Source organism: Sturnus vulgaris, chromosome 1, assembly GCF_052056855.1.
Source record: "Sturnus vulgaris isolate bStuVul1 chromosome 1, bStuVul1.hap1, whole genome shotgun sequence".
In the NCBI taxonomy this organism is placed as follows: domain Eukaryota; kingdom Metazoa; phylum Chordata; class Aves; order Passeriformes; family Sturnidae; genus Sturnus; species Sturnus vulgaris.
This window is the reverse complement of record NC_142243.1, coordinates 114,583,067-114,604,973: the sequence shown is the minus strand read 5'-3', so window position 1 is coordinate 114,604,973 and position 21,907 is coordinate 114,583,067. Positions and strand designations below refer to the sequence as shown.

General features: G+C 41.0%; 1 protein-coding gene across 12 annotated transcripts in view; it reads right to left on the bottom strand.

Moving 5' to 3' along the window:
* Window positions 1-10,857: 10,857 nt before the first annotated feature.
* DTNA (dystrobrevin alpha) overlaps window positions 10,858-21,907 on the bottom strand; it is a 221,195-nt gene continuing 210,145 nt past the window's right edge. For all 12 annotated transcript variants that reach the window (XM_088174570.1, XM_088174556.1, XM_088174548.1 and 9 more), the window contains 2 exons: window positions 20,339-20,383; window positions 10,858-14,400 (listed from right to left, as the gene is read on the bottom strand). In XM_088174570.1, the coding sequence (XP_088030696.1) occupies window positions 20,366-20,383 (18 nt within the window). In that variant the 3' untranslated portion in view covers window positions 10,858-14,400; window positions 20,339-20,365. The remainder of the gene's footprint in view (window positions 14,401-20,338; window positions 20,384-21,907) is intronic.

Below are 21,907 nucleotides of genomic sequence, written 5' to 3'. Positions count from 1 at the left end.
ACAATAGGTTTGGTGCATCCTGGCATAGGTACCCTAAGGCAGAGGCATTTGCCCCCATGGATGAGTGAAGAATATCATAATCTGTGTGATAAAGTGTAAGGAAGGATTTAATTAGCTTTGTGTTATGAAAGATTATCATGACAACTCCGGGGAAGGGCGATGCAAAGTGGGACACAAATCTGGTTTCATGGTATGGTGATAACACTTAGTAATCTTGGTGTCCCTGAACACCCCATGCATTTGCATCTTTTACTAGAAAATTTTAATCCTTTTCACAGCTGTCCAAAGTATGATCTAAGTACTAGTGAAATCAATTTTTTGTGCTAGAAATGTCACCATCTTGGTCTCATTCTTTGGCTGAGCCCCAGTGAGCACAGTGTGATCTGTGGTTCCCAGAACTCTTAATCAACTAATGAACGAGAAATTTCCTTAGCACTGCTGTCCCATCCTATCAATCAAGTTTGTTAATAATAAGCCTTTTTATTGCCTTCTGGAGGTATGAGGGTCACAGTTCTTAATTCACCAACGCGTTTTACAGCAATTTCTTCTAACAAGCATCATGCAAAGGCATTGCACGGGGCAAAGGATCAGGAATATCTGTAGTAAAGGATTAAGTGAAAAGTGCAATGGGATTATGCTGTTGAGGGTTTAGCTTTTGGGGTTATTCTGGCTTCTGAGAATGCAGGCAGAGCCAGGAGGCAAGTGGATAATTCAGGCATGTTCCCAGCAGAGAAGAGCACAGATATTGCTGACTGAACCAGTTTCTGTGAATTTGGATTCAAGGGAGATTTATTTGGGTTTCTTTATGAGCTAAGCAAGGAGAAATGTGACCAGGGCAGACATATAAAAGCGATTTTGCTGAGTAAGTAAGAAGATGGCATAGCTGGCCAGGGAGCAGATCTCAGTGCTCTTTGGCTGAGCTTTGCAAAGCGTGACAGCAGCCCATTAGCTCCTGTGCAGAGGAGCCGTGGCAGACGTGAAACCATTCACTTATGCATAACTTACAGTCCTAGTCGCTTGCTCACCAATTGGTATGTTATTCCAGAACAGTGGATAAAGTACCTCTGAAAGCCTTGGTGGATGCACAAACAAAATAAGCAGGTTTAGCAAGTGTCCTGCAACAGCTTCACCAGGGCTAGAACAGCTATTAATAATTGGGAATAATGCTGTCAGCATGTTACCTCATGCCTGTCAACAGCCCCCAGCACTTCCCAGGCTCCCAAAATCCCCTCCTCCAGCAGCAATGTGTTCACAGAACAACACTGATCAGTTAGGCATTTGCTTGACCTGGACAGTCCCACAGGAACTGGAAAACCTTTACAACAACATTGCTGTGGGTCGTGGTGTACAGCACATGTACAGCTCCCACACCTTACCTTCCAAGCAATTGGAAGCCAGAGGAAGGATGGATGGAAGGGCAGAGAGAGGAGACACCTGCTCTACTTCTCACAGGAGCTCTCCAGGGGAGTAGGCAGAGCTGGTAGAATTAATGTATTCTGATTTTTCTATTTCGCAATTTGTGTTTCAGCTTAATTTCTCTCCCGTGGGAATTATAAACAGAAACCACCAGAAAAGAACATATTTGACAGCAACTTGTTTTTGTTAATTAGAGTTTTCTCTTTAAAGCTGAAATAAATCTGAAATGCAGAAGGCACACGAGTGTCCCCCTGTTGTCTCCTCAGCCATGTATGTACATGCACCCTGCCTGAGTCTAACATCTGTGAAGTTTTGGACTGATTGCATGCATTCAAATGCAGTTTATTAAAATATTTAGTATATATAGTAACCGTAAAGCTCTCATTTTCAAATGAGTTGATGCTACCTCCTTCGCTCTGTGTGTGTGTGTGTTGCTCTTCAAAAAAGAAATTTTCTCTTACAACTTGTTTTCATCTGAATAGATTTCAAATCCATAAAATAAAATAGCAACAACATTAATATTATTGTTAATAAAAAGAATAGTAATAACAACAGCAGCAGCACTAATAATAATAATAACAAAACCAACGGTAATAATAACAATAACCACCGTCCATTATTTTTTCGTACTAAAATGTGTGTGCAGAATTGAACAGAGTTCGTATGTGTGTCATTCAAATAGATGATAATGATGACCATTCACAGCAAGGTTTTAAAGAGGTGCTGTGGATCTTTGTAATCATTCCTTCTGGTGAATTTTAAAAGCTCAAATTACTTGAAAAAGCAAAAACTGTCTTTCCCAGTTTTCCCCTGTGACCTCAGAGCAGTGGTGAAGCCGGATCTGTCCTCCCCTGCTTTTGCAGCCACTGATTAGCTGGGAACCTTGGCTGACACAGGTAATGATAATAAGAGCTGTGGGCTACAAATGTACACAAAGGCACCATAAAATGTTAATTTACCTCTGCATTAAAGCAGGTATTTGAGAAAATAAACAAATGAACAGAACTCGGACAAGTTTACAGTCTGTGCCCCAGGACTTTACAGGCTGCCTGGAAGCTCCTCTCCTACTTAATTGTTTAGTCTTGAGGCTTCTCTGAAGCTGTAATTTCTCCAAATTTCCAGACACCTGAATTTTTGAGGTTAGACAAGAGGTAAATGTCTCATGCAGAAAACAAAGATACTCTCGAGGAAGAAAACATTCAAAGCCATGGAAGTAAAGGCCTTTGCTGAACCACAGTAAGAGCCAAAGGGAATTGGGAAAAGCAATTCCTCTTCTCTCTTTTGGAGGTCACAGTCCATGACTTGTGAGTCTCACTGAACTGCAACCTTAAGCTAAACTGTGTGTTGGAGAAGGCAGTAGACTCTGCTGTGGGGAGGAAAGTTGTAGCTCAGAACAAAGTTTCCTAGAGCCAGGGTGGAGAGCATCCTCCTCGAGTGCTCATGGTGGTGCTCTCCAGGCAGATATTTATGCTCAAGCCAAAGGCAGCACATGGAGACCAGCCCATCAGGCCTCCTGGCTGCTGGAAAGACCAGGGTTGCTGTCTCTGGGGCATGAGGAGGTGGCTCTCACCTCAACTGTGTCACACCAGAGAGACAAGCCTGGACAAAATCCCGGCCATGTGGATTGACCAGGGCCTGGAGAAGGACATCATAGAGCAGGGAAAGGCCTTGGAAAAGAAAAAAACAACTTTCTGAGTTTAGAGATTGAAGGAGAAGAGGAAATGCAGCAATTTCAGCAAAAAATATGCTTTTTGGTCATAAATTGAAAATATAAGCCAACAGTGGGGTTTTAGGTGTGACTTTATGCTTAAGGACAAGGTGCTAAGTATCCCTAATGTCCTAATGAACTATTTGCCCGTAAAAGACTCAGGGAAGAGTTTAGAATAATTCCAAAGTGATTTTTATTCTTTCCTGGTCTCATTCCTCACTGCCCTGTTTCTGCTGAAGACTTGGAGGGATGCAGAACGAATCACAGGACCAAGATTTCACACCAAGCTGTACAGTAGCTGGAGCTGCGGTGTGGAAGGAAAGGCTGCCTGAAAACCGTGCTGCATGCCAGTGGCTTGGCTCACATCACACCAGGATTATTGTCCCTACACGCAGTGAAAAGGGCTGTTGAAAACTTGAAGCGTGGTGTCACGCCAAAAATCTGTGCTTGTCTTTTTTTTTTTTGTGTTTGTCGTGAAAAATGTGGCACAACTCTTTCATTCCTACCATTATTTTCTATGGGAAAGTCCTTATCTGCAATAAATAAACCCTAGGCTTTTGATTTTACTCCACTGCATTTTTAAAAAAAAATCTTCTAGTTTTACAACTTTGCTACTTCATTTCTGGTTTACTACAAGAAAAAGCCAGGATACAGCTGTTAGTGGAAATGCAATGGACTTTTTTACAAGACAGATGTGTTGGTGATTACTGTAAAAAAAAAACAAACATGCATGTTCCTGTCTTTCTGCGTTCTCTATAATAATTTGAATGGGTTATGCATTTACTCTCTCTGATTTTTGTGTCTATAGGTTTGTAGTTTGTAAGAATCAACTACTCCTTTTCCTGTTTCCTATCTGTTGGATGTTACTTCCTAGATTCTTCAGAAATGTAAGAAAAAGATGAAAAATTCTCCATATTCTAGAACCCAACAGACCAGCATATTGGCCTTGATTCCATCCTTCCAAAAATAAGATCTTTGTGTTTTACGTGCCTGGGTAATGGATTAGACCAATATCCTTCTATGAGCACTGGGCTCGTATTAATTTATTTTTCCAAGCCTTGCTATGCCACATGTAAACAAGTATAAATAATGGCAGTAGAGCGTTAAGAATGTTACTTGCAACTCAGACAGAAACCTTAATGCCTGTTGATAGCTCAAACATGTAAAGAAGACTTTATCTTCCTATAGGTCCTTGTCCTGGTTTCCAAGACTTATTTTTCTGTAGTTGGAATGTATATTGGTTCTTGTAACCATGAAAGACAAACATACAAATGAAGGAAGTTTCAACTATGTGGAGATTATTTCTTTCAGGATTATGTTGTATTACCCCTGTGTAGCAGCAGATCTTCATGGATTGTAGGTTTATGTCAGGCAGAAAATACAGGAGGAAAGGCACTGAATGGATCAAAGTATGGACTGGGACCAGCCTGGGTGGGTGCCTTTAATTTTCAGTGTGATTTAATTTATGAACACTTCTAACTTTCTGCTGGAAATGAGTTCTTCCTGAGCAACAATTTGACAGCTTTACAAGGAAAAAAAAATCACACTTACCATAAAGGCTGAATTTTAAAGAATTTATGACCACCTTTAGGACTGCAATATATGAGTGAGACTTCCATCTACCATACAAAAAAACCCTTCATATTCCTGTAATTTATTTATGTTAATGTATCCAGAAACCGAATGTGGTTATAATAAGGTGGAATCCCTTTAAAAAATAAAAGGATTCTGTTTTATGGCATCGCTCTTGCTAATGACTTCCAAATTAGATTTGCATAACAATCTCTCTTTTCAGACTGCTGGTCCAACAAATCACACTGAGGCGCTTCTGGTTAAGCTTTGTTCTGCAAGTATCCTGCAACAGTAATTTAGTTGTCAGTTTTGGGGCTGTGGGAGCATAATTAGGTTTATGCAGCTAAAGACACGTCCACATGTCTCTGTGGGAAATTAGATGAGAGGAACTGCTGGGTTGGGCTGAACTTGCCAGAAGTCAGACCAGAAATTCTGGAGCAAGCTTGAATAGCTCTACAGATATACAGTATATTGAAATTAGGTTTTCCTAGGGTTACATCTGTGATATCGCTAAAGGGTGATGAAATGCATTCACGGGCCATAAAGAATTAACATTTTCATTATTACTGTGCCCTTTGAGAAAAGTCCTGTCTGGATCAGGGGAGGTGCACTAGGGCTGCTTCAATCAGACAAGGCTTGATGAGCAAGAACACCTTGCTGACACTCCAAAGAGCCACTGTCTATTGGCATCTTAGAGGTAAATCAGCCTGAGGCCAACCAATTACATCTGCTGATATTTCATGTTAGCAGGTGAACATCTCCACCACCTCCACCTTTTATACTTCCTTCATGTGTTTCTCCTGGAGCATCTCTGGAGGAGGAGGAGAGACACCTGCCTGTGTTTGGCACGGTGAGACCCTGACTGCACCACAGCATCTGCACGCTCTGAAGGCACAAAACCAAGGCCAGAAGGTTTGGTGGACAATGTGCAGTAAAATCAGAACCCTTGCACCAGTGGGGTCTCACAAAAGCAGAACTGGTGACCAAGTTCTGGGGCAAGAAAAGGCAGCTCTTGGGATATGGATGGGTGCCATGTCTGGCAGGGAATGGCCAGCAGTGCTGGCATGAGGACACAGGCAGTGCAGCTCTCATCTTTACCTGCTGCAGGCTGCTCATCCTCTTGTACAGGGAAATGAGAGCAGCCCTGCATAACCTCCTACAACATCTGACTCATCCTGAGCAATCTGGAATGCTCTCTTTTCTCCACAGAACAGGAGCAATCTCCTTGGGGTGTGTGCATGTGTGTCCCTGCGCCAGGGATTGCACAGGGCTGGGCACACAGAGCTGCCTGGGGGAACAAGGCAAACACTTCCACAGGGTATCTCTGTTTCTAGATCATCATCAGACCATGAATGTCTAAATGAGCACAACAAAGTAAATACAGCAAACCAAATCTGAGTCCTCTTCTCTTCCGCATCCTTAAAAGAGCTTATTTATCTCTCTAGCTCATAATTCCTAGAAACAAGTCCCTGAATGTTAGATGTAGCTACCTAGGCAACAGGGCATGATGCAGACACTCAAAACAACTCAAGCCTTGCCTTTCCCAGTTTATTTTCAATGTGTTGGCCAAGTTCTATATTCAGAGGTGAGACAATAAATTATAGATATTAGTAGAGACGGTCTATAGCAAAGGAAAGGGGAAGGATCTGACACAAGGGTTCTTGCTTTCTGAATCAGGACACAGCTTGGTGGGAAACCTCACCCCAGAATTAGGCTGGCTCACACTTTCTGGACAAGGCCACAATTTTTTCTGTTTCATCTGTTAGGGTGGCTAAAGACACGAACATCATTTCCATCTTGGAAAAGGTTTCAGCTGCCAGGGAAAACACTCCATGGTTATTTATCGCATTTTAGTAAAGGGCTGACCAGATGCAGTCCTGCTATCAACTCAAGAGAGCTATTAGGGCAAATTTCTGCCTGCTGTACCTCAGCTGTACTTAATGGCCCAGCCATGGCAGGACTGAGCCCGCTGTGTCCTTGTGGCAGGAAAACCACCTGCCACTCGGCAGTGTTGGCTGAGCACATGAGATGCTTCACTCCCAGCAGTGCAAAATGTAAGGGGAATAATGAATTGCTTCCCAAGGAAAGCAGTGACTGGCCACTGAACAGCTACTCAAACAGCGATCGGGTTTTCATTTGGTTTTATCCTCCGGGTTTGCTCCTGTTGGGTTAAGTGAGGCATCCCCAGCTAAACATAAAACAGTTTAATTTTTCTGCTTCCGGGCACCATCAGCCTCTGCAATTCCAACTTGCAGTCAAATCCAGTTAATTTTTCTGTTGATTATCACTTTGCCAGACAAACAATCAATACTAGAGCTGTGCAGACTTTGTATAACCTCTATAAACCCAGTTTTTAATTGGTGAACAGGTGTCTGTCTGCACAGATTTTTCATGAGTATGACCTTACAAAAGTGTTCTGCATTCATCCTTCTTGCATTTATACATGAGCTCAATTAATTAATTTGTGGGAGCTTAGATCCAAAAGTAGCAGAAAACATGTTTCTGGTGAAGTGTCCTCCACTAAGCGTGTGACTCAGAGGGAGTGATGAGAGGATTCCCTGGAAACAGCACTCCCTCAAGTATTAATTACCATCTGCACTAACTTCAGCATCAGCCTTTCAGCTGAAACAAACAATATTTGAGCCCCCCCATCTGCTGGGGGCCGGGGGCTGTGAGGGAAAATGAGCTGAGAGCCAGGGTGCAGTTATTGTAGGTAGCAAATGGAAAACATTCCAGACAGCACACAGTGCCATGTGAAAGGACTAAAATACAACTTTTCTACTTTGTGGAGAGGACAATAGGGTTGCTTGTCAGAGCTGAGGTCTCTTGGGGGGGATTTCTAAGTTTAATTACACCTACATAATGAATATGAGGATGAAAGCACTTCTTACAGAGCCTGTAATCTCTTGCTTTTTTCACATGATGGCAGATGTTAAAGAAGTGCAAAGACCTGTTAAGCACCTGACTCTACTCATAGCAGCAGTGTAGGTGCAAAACAGGAGGTTTAAGGCTACTGCCAGAAGCCTGAATAAACAATAAAGCAAAATAAACAAACAAACCCAACAACGACAACAACAAAAAAGGAGTGTAATTGGACTAGACATCACTGAGGGGTGCAGGAGGGGAGGTAGCTATGGATCACGGGAATACAAACACATTTGGTTGTTTGGTGAAACCAGGAAAGAATTTGAGATGTTAAAAAGGAACTTTCTGTCCTGAACAAGGGATCCTGTCCAGGAAAAAACTTAGTCTGGGCTCCATAGCAGCTCCCATGGGAAGTGAGACGTGAAGGCAACAGTGAGAAACCTCTTTCCCAGGTGAGCAGCAGCCCTTGCTCCATGAGGAGGTGCTGAACAGCACCACCAAAACACATGAAGAGAAGTGTTGGTGCAGCCTGTCCTGAAATTGCATTGAGGTGCACGTGGTGGAGGGAGGAGGAGCAGGGATGGATGCTCTGAACCCCTGCCTGGGGTTAGGGAAGGCTTGCAAGAGATCTGGGCGCTGCAAAGACCAAAAGCTGAGAAATGCAGGTCCCCACACTGGAAACCAGTCTGACCCTTTTTTTTTTTTTTTTTTTTTTTTGACAGGAATGTACCAAGAGGGACCAAGACTGAACAGAGCAGTAACAAGAAAATCAGTCAAAACACGAGGTGCCTCTTCTCTGAATGTGCTTGATGGCTGCAGACAATGTTGGAGTCCAGCAGCAATGCTCGGCTGCAGCAGGCAGGGGAGAAATGTTAACTGGGCAGCCTTTATGGCTGACAATTAGCATAACAAGCAGCAGGCCTGACACATCTGCCATCTGGCCACTGCTGAGTGTTGTGTAAAAAATGCAAGCCATGAGGAAATTAATTTGCTAGTAGTAAATTATCTTGCATTAAATAGCAAACTGCATTCTGCAGCATCACATACCAATGACAAAACCATGGCCTCCTTCACTGCCTACCAAAACACACAAAAGCAACTACTCTTTCACATCACCTGTCTCTTTGGTCTTTATTATCTCCATTAACCATCTTAAGTTATGCATTAACCATCTTTGTATGATGTGGTTGCACAATTCTCCTCCTACCCTGTGCACATCCCTCAGCCTTGATCTAGGAGGTTGCTAGTCCAAAGCAGCTTTTTAAAAAGCTCCAGGGTTTTGGGCCCTCAGAAAAACTTACTCCAGTTTGGGACCTGTTTCCTGGGGAATGGGAAGGCTGGGAGAAGTGTAGCCTAATTCTGCTGCTCTGCCTTTTGCAGCCAAAGGCCTGGTGGTGGAGTGCTGGCAGCTTGGCATAGCTGTCCTAATCCACAGGCAACTCAACTGGTGGCAGTAATTCAGGAGAAATCAAATGGGAATCCTTAATCTGGGGATTATCGGGGGTATTAGACAGGATGATCCTGAGGCATATGAAATTCTTCAATACATTTTTTCTTTGTGGAACAATAGAGATTGCTCTTCCTACTCAACATATTGTATTTCTCTGATAAACTCAGCTTCATATCCCTGCAATAGTCTCTTAAAAGTTTCACCCAAACCTAAGAGTTGCTTGCAGCACAATATACAACTGCTGAGCAACAGGCCTAAGCAAGTTTTGGAAGTGCAGCCATAGAATTGTGTGCTGCTGAATGAAACTCTCAGGTGCTTTCAGAAAATTCCAGATGCTTTTAGTCCCCTAGCTCAATGCTGATGCAGCCAAGGAGCCAACCTGTAGATCTAAAGCCAAACGTAGATCTAAAGCCTACATTTTATTTTATTTTATTTTATTTTATTTTTACTATTTTATTTCCTTTTGCAAATGAAACAAATTTATTTCCGCCTGTATGAGTCAATTTTCCTTGCAAAAAGCAGTTAGAGTAACCAAGAGGCAAAGAGAAAAACACCCCTTGCCTATAAATTAGCTCTCACTGGCTCCTTTGCTCCCCAGGGGCCATAGACTTGATTGTGGGTTAGGAAGCAACACAGCAATTTGGGATTATGCATGGACAAAACAGAGTTATCCTCATGAGCTTATATGTCATCATACATTACAATCTTGTGGATATGAATTTGGACTGGGATTGTGGAGGCGAAGTTCAGCAGATCTGGCAAACAATTTACAGTGTAAAATGATCATCCTTATTGAAGAATGTCAACCTGTAGACAGGGGAATTAGGGCAAATAAACCCTGATGATTTACAGGTTACCAGAGCAGTCAGTGCTGAAGGAGGCAGCAGACTGGGCTTCATCTGCCTCCCAGCACAGTGGGGTATCTGCTGAGCAGATAGAGAGTATTTTTGGTGTGCTGCTACTGCTTTCCATCCAACAGACCCCTCCCTGGTGTAACTCACTGGCCAGCTAACAATGCTGTGTGCACAGCTGGGGATATTTTGGATGTCAGGGACACACTCTGGAACAGCAGCTGCAGTCCATCTGCTGGGAAGGGCTGCCACCACACCCAGCTGCACCACTGGGCACTCCAGATGTTGCCACGTCCTGATGAGGTAGCCCCAAGCACTGCATCAGAACACAAACTTGCTGCTTTAAGTGCGAGCTCTTGCTTTGCAGCTCCATGCTGGTTAGCAACCAGTTGCAATTACCATCAACTATAAGGAAAGACATGTTAAAAGTGTAATTGGAAAAGCAGACTTTTTGTTCATCTGCAACAGAAGAACATGTGACTGACTGTGTATGGTAAAGCCATCCAAATGCGCCTGTTCCAACATTTTGTTCCTTCTAATGCCAGAGAAACACTGTGGTTAAGAAAAAATGACACTATTGCAGATAGTTTAGGCTCCTGAGAACCACATACCACCTTCTAAGTTTGTACCACGCACCTTGTCAGGCCCTGATATCTTCTGCTTATGGACATTGTCATTAAGTGGATACAGGGGCAGGTATTTTACAGATGGGGAACTTCATTTTCAGATTGTGAAACTGCTAGATACAGAGAATTAAGAAAGGAAGAAAGAAGAAACTGCCTGGGCTGCTGAAAGCAGGTGCTGCTTGGTACCAAGTTCAAAGCACTGTGGAAGCTGGTACGAGGAGTTCTATCGTGAAGTGGTGGAGGAGACAAATACTACTTGCTGCTCCACAGGTACACACTTTCCTTCTCTACTTTAAAAAAATGCTGTTTGGGCTCCATGGAACAGGACATGCAAAACCAAAATAAGCCACAAACATGATGCTCCATGAATTCCTTTTAAAAATCTTTTTAATGAAGAAATAATTCCATTCCAAAATATAGACACACAATTAAATAGTTTAATCACTTCAAAATATAACATGTCCCCAGTAGGTTCCAACACACACACACAAAACAATACTTAACAGCAATACAAAAACCCCATACAATAGCAGTTCTGTTACAATACCAATGAATATTGTGACATCTTTAGTGTCTCTGTATCTGTCTCAAGTGGTGTCAAGTACAGTAGTTTTAAAAATGCGTTGCAGTTAGTAGCCTCAAGATGTAACTCTTCATACTTTTTTTTTCTTATTTTTTTTTTGGTTCAAAGGTAAAAATGCCCTTTATTTTTCAGGACACTGTGGAGTGCTCGTTGTTCACAGCTCCGTCTGCTGAATTGAACCAATGTGATTACAGCAACCCGAGGTTGCAATATTTACAAGGTCTATCTACAGTAATTGCCAAGAACCAATAAGGATGGGAGAAGATGATGATTGAAAGTAAAGGCGGACACACTTATGATAAATCATGATGCAACAATTTGGCTCATGCATATAAGAAAATACATATTATATCACAACAAAGGCCACACACCTTTTTATGCAGTTTAGTTAACATTACTACTTACAGACAACCCATTCTCCACCATCGCTTTGGACATTCAAGGACCCTATACATCTTCACATCCCTGTCTCCTGATTCCAAACCACTGGTTTTCCTCCAGTGACAGTAAAACCACCCGGAGTTTTGATGGCTGTGGTGGGGCCATTGGTAGTTAAGAAAAGGGCCATACCAGGGACCTCTTCTGTAACTGCGTTTGTTTTAATGTCCGCAAACCACAGCCAAAATAATATTCAACAAACAGACAAAGACCAGCTGGGTGAAAATGCAGCCAGCTTAACAGTTGGAAAAATGCTTAAAATAGACATTTGCAGAGCTAAGTAAGAGGTGCTTCATCTCAGAGAGCCAGGGCATAAGGGACCCAGAACTCCAGCTCTAAGGGATCATCTTGTTGACACCAGCCTAAAAGAAAGGTGCTTGATTAGTCAACTTCAGTTCTTACTCCTAGTTCAGAAGCTCTTGCAATGGATTTAGTCTAGTGCATCTATTTTAAGCGTGGTGATAACGAGCACACAGACATTAAGGTGATGAGAGGGATCTATTACTTTGGGTACAGTTAAACATGACATGGGTTGAATTAATCAGCCATTGCATGTAGCTGTGTTCTAGCTTGTTTTCTCCCTGTTCAGGAAATGCTTGCCTGGAATCCTGAGCTGACAGCAATGTCTACAGGTTCACTGGAGTAGCTTAAAACATGGAGTGCTAGGCACTAGTGGAGGCTAACTCATTCCTGAGAGGAGGTTGGAGGAGGGGACAGTGGAGGATATGGTGCTTGCCTTGCCAGGACTGCACATACCCCAGGAGCAAAGACCAGTGATTGCAAAAACAAAAAGCTTACATGAAGATATCTGGATCCCTTAGTATGCATTTGGATGTCTGAGAACAAGCCCAGGTACACAAGGATATACAGAGATCTGCATACACAATAAAATGACATGAAAGTGAAACATGGCAGCAGCTCTTTCATACAGATACTCATTCCCTAACACATAGTGCCCAGGGAAACAGCCACGAGCCTGGAGAATGCATGCAAACAAGTGGACTTACTGGGTCGAGCTACATAGCAATCTCACGTTAATACAGCAGCACACATCCACGTCACCATGAAAGCAAGGACAGACAAGCCACGCTAACCTGCTTTAGATGGGTATCTCATCACTTGCTGTAGGCAAACTGTGCTGGTGTGAAATATCTGTATGAAACACCACTGTTTTCAGGGCTGTTAGACAGTGTCACTCCAGGTCAGCCAGGTACTGGAAGCCCAATATTGTATTAGGGCAGTAAAGTTACCTTGGCAGAGAGTTGGCCCTGAGCTAACACTGCACAGCTCAGGAGGGCTGGGCAGCCAGCATGGAACAGCTCCTGGTGTCCCTGCCTGGCTGCTGCTCCAGCTGTCCCTGGCCTGGCTCTGGCTCCTCTGCATGGCAGTGCCATATGCCACAGAGGTGTTACTTTTGTTTTGGAGCAGGGTGCTCTGGGGAGCACCTTGATGCTAGTTTGTGTCAGTCCCTGCTCAGGAATATCTGTAGGTTTGTAGTCACAGCAGAGCAAATGCTTTTTAGCCAGCAGCCTCACTGCCTAACCTTGCTTAATGGCCAGGTCAGTCCCCTTTCTCCTGAAATGCCTTGATACTGGAAAAATACTAAACCGGACGAAACTCCAATTCTGTAACTGTATGCCTGTCCTTTCCAAAAAATCCACTGCTCTTCTTGTGCTTTTCACTGATCGCTGTTTCTCCATCCAGCTCTGAAAGAGTCTCACCACACATTTCCAAGAGGGCATGCAGAACATCTGGTGGCTGGCTAAGGCAGTACACATTCGGAAATCAAAAGAAAACAGTTGCAAGCGCACTTTAAGCCTGTACATTTAAAGCTGAAGGCCTCGAAAATAACATTATAGAAGAGAGTGGGGAGGAAGAGGAGGGGCAGAGAGATGGAAAGAGCTGGTTTGTTGAACACATGCTTACTAAAGCTAAAACATCAATGAAACAATACCATGGAGGATTATACGTAACATCAGTCAGTTCAGGGATCTTATGGCACCTGTGGTTTATAAACAGCTTTAGCAACGAGTATTTCAAAACATAGTTCACAGTTTTAAGAAGATCTGTGCTGATTTAAAAACTAGATTCTATATCATTTGAATGTCACCTTTTGTATATGATATCTATTTGGAAAAAAAATATTTACACTAACTTCTATGGCTGATTTGCTAGATTATTTTGAAAGAAACATTCCTAAGTTACACATTAGCCCTAAATTAGAGAAGTTTATTATTATTATTAATTATATTATTATTTTAGTACATTTTGTATAAGCCTTAATTTAAAGACTTGCAAACAAATTGCAAATATAATCTGGTACTTTGTTTTTTGGGCTACTAGATATATACACTCAGGAGTATAATCATTCAGTGTTAAATGCATAATTGTCGCTTTTTATTTCTCCCGTGGAAAAAAAATGTACAGTGTATAGTAAACCAATCTACTAAAATCTCAAAGTATTCAGAAATCAAATTTCTAACTATAAACAGTATTGTCATTGTAAACTGAACAAGTTCAATATCATGTGCAAAGGGTTCACGTGAGTTATTAACAGCGCCGCCGTGTGTGACAGCGGCACGCGCGTCAGTCTGTCTGCTTCGCCGGTAATGAGCCATGTTACAGAAGATGTCGCTAATATAAGTTAGCTTTAAACAAAAGTCTTGTTGTCAAAAAACACACATCTACAAACTACAACTCTTAGAACAAAAGTACTGTGCTACAGTCCTCAGAACTTAGTTATGTGATTTTTTTGTCAAGAGACGCTGCACCTCTTGGTTCCACTCTTCTGTGAAGTTCGCAGCTGAGTTTTCTTCATCGTCTGTCCGAAAGCAGCTCTCCTCATCATCAGTTCTTACGTAGCTTTCATTGTCTGTCTGACTGCAGCTTCCCTGTTGAGAAATGTTTATGGAAGGTTTTTAAAGAGTGCTGGTTTCATGTGCTGCACCCATGCAGGCAGAGCAAGTAAAGCCTGCCACTGCTGTTTTATTGAGAGAAAAAGGGAGCTGGCCAATTCCTGTGGTTATCCCTCAAGGAGTTAAAAAAGGAGGAAAGCCATTCTACCTGGGTGAGCCATAGGTTTCTGAGCTGTAAACAGAAACTTACAGGGCATGTGGGAAGTTGGAAACTTTCCTTGCCATGGGCAAGAAGACTGTTGCCTGCTCTGTTGTGGGACCTTGGGGTAACTCAGTCTGCCTTGACACAATTTGCAGTGTTCCCATTTTCCCTTCCACTTTCCCCTTCCAGGTCACTCTATAGACTATTGAAAGTGAAACCATAGTTTAACTCTCTTGTGCAGTGTTCAGCCACTTGAGTTACAGTCACATACCATCATGAGCCTCCCCTCACATGTAAATGTCTTGCATGTTTTTCTGTGCCTAAGTAAGCCTGCAGGTACTTGAAAGGATGATTCTGGATGCTACAGTTCATGAACAGCCTAGTCCACTGGTGCACCAGTTTCTGCAGGTGCTCCTCTGTATCCTGAAGCATCAGTGAGCATGATAATTCTTATAAAAGAGGCATCAAAGTTTTAGCTGGTAATGAAAAATGCTTGATAGGTTACTGCTGCTCCTTCTCAGAACTCTGTCAGGATCAACAGTCAGGTAATGCTGCAAACTTCTGCTTTTGGCACATTTATTGTAAAGACACTTTACACATTTCACCCTTCCTAAGTTAAGGAACTCCTTTCTTTTTCTTTTGAACTACCTCAGAGAGAAAACCAATCTGCATTGCATGAGATATAATAATCACAGTATAATATACCACTCCTCACACATGAATTCTTTTCTACTCATTTCAGGCATAAAGCTGGTCTAAAAAGATGGGACATGAAATGCAAATTACTCTGGCAAAAATAGTTAAATTAAATCTAATGAATGAAGAAAGGTCAGATAGTCTAGTTTGCTGCTTCTCCTTCCCGAGACCATTTGATTATATTAATTATTCAAGCATAAACACTTCCACCCCACCCCTTAATACCTAAGCATGCCAAATGATACAATGATCTTAATTTAGTGTCTCCTTGTGTCAGATGGTTACAAAAGACAAGCATTAACATTTTGTTGATAAATGCAAAGGAAACTTGCACTGCAAGTCTAATGAGAGTTTCATTAAAAATTTCTGAGGCACATCTTAAATCATATCTTTTAAATATCAGACATGCACCTGTACTTCTTAAGTCTGCAAACTAATTTGGTAATCTTAGCAAAGGAATGTTTTGCTCTTCACAATTCAGACAAAAAAATACAAATCTAAGGTGTGGAAGAGGTCCGTTTTCAGCTGCCTGAGATTGATGTTTACTGAATCAGCTTCAGGGTTATGTAAATAATAGAATAATTTAAGCTGGAAAAGATCTTTCAATCCAGCATTAACCCAGCACTGCCAAGTCTCACCACTAAACCATGTCCCCAAGTGCCACATCCACATGCCTTTCAAACATCTCCAGGGATGGTGACTCAACCACTTCCTTCGGTGGCCTGTTCCAATGCTTGGCAACCCTTTTGGTGACAAAACTTTTCCTAATATATAAAAATTTTGGAATATCTCATGTTTCGTGATGGTACCATTATAAACCACGAGAGTAAAAATAAGAGTGGCTTGTGAAATATGGGATGCATTAAGATGCATTGACAGTAATGTTAAGTATTTGGGTTTGCTTCATATTTTCTGGATAAATTACTTCTCTTTGGTGGACTGTGGGAAGGGTTATTCTAAATTCTCTCCAGGCTTCTCTCTGTTCCACAGCCAGCATTGGGGATAGAGATTACAAGGAGTAACGAGTACTAATAAACCTCAGAACTTTAAATTAATTGCAAGGTTTTGGAAATACCAAAATGAATTTCAAGTTAAGACTCGTATGATTTGTCATTACATAAAAGTGCTTCTTGACCTCTTCTGTTACTTAATCCACACGATTTTCTGTTACTTGTCATTCACTGATTTTCCAAAAAACATCGCTGTCACTTGTGTAATTTTAGAAATGAATTCACAAATTTAAGCTCCTTCTTCCCTGTTAACTTGGTCACAGTTTTTTACAGTGTTTTTTACGCCTACACGCTAAGAAGAGGAGGACTTAGGGAGAAAAATAAACCAAAAAGTAAAGAAAACCAAAACACAGCTGAGTGAACATAGCAGACATTTTTGAAAATTACTGTGCTGTTATCCTCCTGTTACTTTCAAATGGAATGGTCCAGATAATGCTGGCTTTCATGTATTTGTACTAAAAAAAAACCTAAAAAGACTGGACTAGACTGACCACACTCTCCCTTGACCCATGGGTTTTACCACCTGACATCTGATGATATTCCTAATCTCTGCTGGGAAACATGAAAACAGAGGTTTGAAAAAAATGGCAAGAGATAAGAAAAATATGAAAGCGTTACTCAACACGAATTCTTGTCTTGGAAAAACAGTCAAGCTGAATACATAGTATTTTTTAATCATGCATTCATATCAAAAATTTGAGAGGATTTGGGATTTTTGCCTTTGAAAAAAAAAATCCACCGTTTCAATACAAACCATTTAGTCACTTTTGCAATGGAAAATGTCTCCCACAGACATCCAAAGCCTCAGATTCCACAACAGTTCATGTTATAAGGTTTTGAGAGAGTGAAAGGGTTTGGAGTGGGAATGAAACTAAATCTTTAACTGAAATTACTATGTTTTTGTCACGATAGGGAAAATCACAGTTAAAATCTGAGAACAAAACCTGCAATAAAGCCTTCTCCCTGTACTCCCTTCTCAGTGGGTGCCTTAGGTCTGATTTCTATTTTCTATTCTTCTCTCCTGTTATAATAACGCATCTAAATGAAATAGGCATGACCAATTCAAATGTGTGCCAGCACTAAAAAAGCACAGCTTTAGAAAAATCTGGGAAATTGTAGGTCTTGTGAAGACATGTCCACTGCACAAGTCAACAGCAACTAACTGAAAATGACAACTTCTCAACCAGTTTCTGACATGCAGGCTTTCTGCTCCCATTGGCTACCCTTGGCAAAAAAACAAATGCTATCAAGGGGTAAAGGTAAAATAACATCAAAGTTGCAGATTCACCGGGTGTCAAGATCTGCCTAGTACCTGCTCTGAGCTTGAAAACAAGCTCAAATTCGCTCTGTTTCATTACTAAAATAAATCAAGTATATTTAACATAAAAAGTAAATTGAAAACATAATTAAATTATGTTTTATATATTACTAGAATCACTTGCTCTCTTGGGAATTTGTGATACTAGATGCTATTTAAAATCAATTCTGGAAATTGATACATAGCACTTTTAAAGATGCAAATGCAAACAGATTGCAAAAATCATCAATCAAATAACATCAACTTCAGACGAATGAGAAAATGAACAAAACTCTGTGGCTGGCCATCAGCAGCAATATCACTCATAAGGAGCTATAATAAACTGATCTCATTTCTCCCATCTTTGGTTAGCTTGTTTTTTAATTTTAATAAGCACAAATGTAATACTGGTGTGAGATAAGAAGGTCTTTTGGCTTTCTACTTCCTATGGCCATCTAGGGCCATATCAACTGCATTTGTGTAATTATTTACTGATATTGATATCAATATTGACTGATATTGAGCTTAAAAAAAGAACTCTTCACACAGCTTCTAAGCCTCAAGCAAGAACCCAGAACTGCAGAAGCATTTTTGGATACTATGACTGGTATAAACTATTTTGAAGTTATTTTTCCAGTGCTGTGAAATGTAAGTACCAAATAAAATACACAAGATATGACAGACTTCCATGTTCACAAAAGAGTGAATCTTGAGATGATTCACTTACCACGTGAAGATGTATTTATTATAATGTACCATATCACATTTTGTTCTTGTGGATATAGGTGAAGTGCCAAGTCCATCAGTTTGGGACGCTAACTTCTGTGGGGCTGGGCTTTTACAGCTCCTGGGAATATTACAGTCTTTGGTACTGGCTAAAGGGCTCCCCTGGGAGCTAAAAAGAATTTCACTATGAAAATCTTTCTTTTTGACAAGGTTTCAAAAATCATCCAGGAGACGAGATGGTATCTCAGTCTCAAATACCTGCTAATTTGAGACAGGATACATATTTTCAAGAAAGGCCTTTAGGACAGTATGTTTCCCCACTATGTTCACTATGTTAACACTGCTTCCCAACAAAAAAGGAAACCTTAAATAGAACTGCCTGAGTTTTGTAATTCTAATTAAAAAGCGTTTTTTTGACTTATTGTTGCAAATTGTAATTATATTCAGTTATATATATTCCACTATATACATAGTTATACACACACATATGCTGTTGAAAGATCTACTTTCCTTTTCATATGACCTGATCTAACGCTGACAACTGCACCAAAACAGAGTAAGAAAACTTATTTTTCTGGCTGTCAATGTTTAGGAAACTCTACATGGCTCATGTTTTTAACAAGGCTACTGAGAAAATGAATGTAACCTGAGGAGCAATGTCAGAAGAATTTTTATGAGCAGTTATTTGGCGTTTATAGTACTCTGGGTACTGCAGTTTATTTGCTTTTCACATCCAGTTATTCTGCTTCAGCTGCGAGAGACACTGAGACATGCTTTGGAAATACCCACTAGCAGCTGCTTTTACAAGGTACACATTTTAATAGTCAAATTTTACTGTCATCAGAAGACACAAACCCTTTGAATCAGGGTCAAGTTTTACCATCAAAACTGCCATATAAATAAGGAGGTCTAGCATAAACATGACACACATAATCTAACAATACGAGTTCCTGTTAGAGTTGGCACAGGCTGGTTCACTGGTTTTGCTCATCTGAACATGACCCTGCTCCCAAGCTCCAGTGTCCATTTGATTGTTGACCTCTGCTTGCTTTCAGTTCTGGCTTTGGGGAAGAGGGTCAGTCTGCAGACCAGAATGAGATCCCTATTCTGATTTCTTCTCCCTTTCCATCCCTGTTAGCCCATGGCTCAGGGTCTCAGCAGGATGGACAGCACTGTCTCACTGCCCTCTTCACAGCAGGGCACTGCACTATCCTAGAAAGTCAGAAATGCAAAGTCCACGGCTTCAGAAGGGGCAAGAAGAAATGTATCATCTCCCATTTCTCTGGGAAAATGCTCAGAGTAACAGGCTACTCCATAAAAATAGATGCTGTCTGTCTTCCTGAGGAGAAACACAATTGCTGAACCTGGCAATAATCTCAGTGCTGCAACTGTGAGGTTGGCACGTGTAAGGAACATGACCTGAATATGGGACAGCAGGGAATTGATAGATCCTGCCATATTTCTGAACTGCCAGCTTCTATCCAGTAGCTGAGTACCTTCCACTTGGATTGGGGCATTTTAAACTTCCACAACAAATCTGAGGACACCTCTGTGGTTAAGCAGCTGGTGGACTGCTTTCTTTAATGTTTGCATAAGTCTTGTTTCACACAATAGAGTAGATGTTCTGATCTCATCAGAAATCATTTATTTCAGTTATCCTAGGAAGACTACAGCATTGAAAGGAATTAAACTCAGGCCTCCTGAAATGTAATCTGATTCCTTATCTTCTGGATAAGGTTCCTCTCTACTGGTTAATGTATTTATCATCATCCTCAGGGATCAAAAGCCCACATTGTCACTCTGATGGTCAACAAAGGAAAAATATAAAAAGGGTGGTGGCTTAACAGGAATCCTTGGGATCAGGACTACAGATCCATAAATTAGAACTGATTCAGAGAGATTCCAAGGCATCCCAACACAGGTTAAAAGGAGAAAGAAACAGCATTGTCACACACATTCAGGTGCCACAAGATGCATTGCAACTGAAATGTATAATTATGAGGATTAATTCCCAACTTTCTTCCAAATTATAATAATACTTACTTGAGAGGAGAGAGAAGAATATTGCACTCAACTTTGCAAACTGACCTGTAGATAACAAAGGACAGAAAACAGGAAGATGACAAATTAAGCCCGTGAGCAGCCAGGCAGTGTATTATTCTGAAAAAAGCCATGCAAAAGCCTAGAAATAAAGGGAGCAATTAGGGACCCAGAAAATAAACACAGGGAAAACTGTCTTACACAACATATCAGCAGAAGACTGTACCAAGAACAAAAGTGGAAAGAGATGTGGGAGGATACATGCTGTTAGCATTTACACCTGCGCATTAAATGTGTTTGGGTTTTTTTTCTGATACAGATACTTGTTATTTACAACATGCTTCCAAAAAAAAAAAAAAAAACCAGAACTCTAAGGTTTCATGTCCCTGGCTTCCCTATGTATCTTGGTTTTTTAATGCTAATTTAGAGTTTAGCACAAAAATCTTTCTTGGAGATAAGGTGACACCAAATAACAAGAGTGGGTTTGGGCCAACCATCTTTCATGCTACACCACATCTACATGTTTTTCTAAATGTGCTGATTTTATACGAAGTGAGACATTTAATAACATAAATATAGTTACCAGATTGTTGCTGAGGTGACCATTCTGCAACCTTAGTAGGAGTTCCTCCTTGCAGATATTTTTAGCTGACAATTGCATTATGATAGCTACAGCTTCTGGCTTTTTTTGGCAATCCAGATGAATGCAGTGTGTATGTGAGTACAAACAGTAAAACAACTTGTAATAATTCCAATGGTTTGATGCAAATGAGAATAGTTGACCTGGCTTCTGTTCAACAGGATACCCTAAACAGAAATTTTCCAATTTTCCTTTGTTTTTCCAAGTAGAAGCTGTGGCTTTTTTAGAATACTCAGTGATATTAGTAGAAAAAGGGATAGAGGAGCAAAATACCACAAATAAACGGCAAATTGCAGAGAACAACCAATGCCAAAGCACAAATCACATCTCGAGATCAATATATGACACTCTCCAACCAGCTCCTAATCATCTTAGTAGTCCCTATTAACTTAACACCTTTTCTCGCTTCCTTTAAACCCATTCCCTAATTTAAATGGCATCACCCATACTGGGAAGGACTCCTCATGCATTGCTATTACATGCTTTGGGGCTGTGGTACCAACTAAAAATAGATTCTACTTACAAGTCACTGTCAAATCACTGCCTGACAGGAGCTGACAATCTCACAGACAGTAAAGTGCATCATGAAACTTCCTTTGAAAAAATGCTGTTAAGCAGAACTTGTCTAGAATGAGGATTTCTGCTTCCTCAGTGAATATATTTTTTGACAAAAAAAAGCTTTTCTTTTTTTTTTCCAGGGGATGGTGTGTGTGTGTGTGTGTGTTGGGTTTTTTGTCTGTTTTTGTTCCCCTGGTGGAAACAAATAATGTAAAACAATGGGGAACACACTTCTGTGTAGTCTTGGCTCACCTGAATTCAGGAGTTTTATTATGATGTTAAGAGGGAGAAGATCTCCTCCCCTTCTGGGAATGTTGGTGGAAAACAGAAGAAAAACTATTTTGACTGAAGCAAGAGTAACACCCAGTGCCATC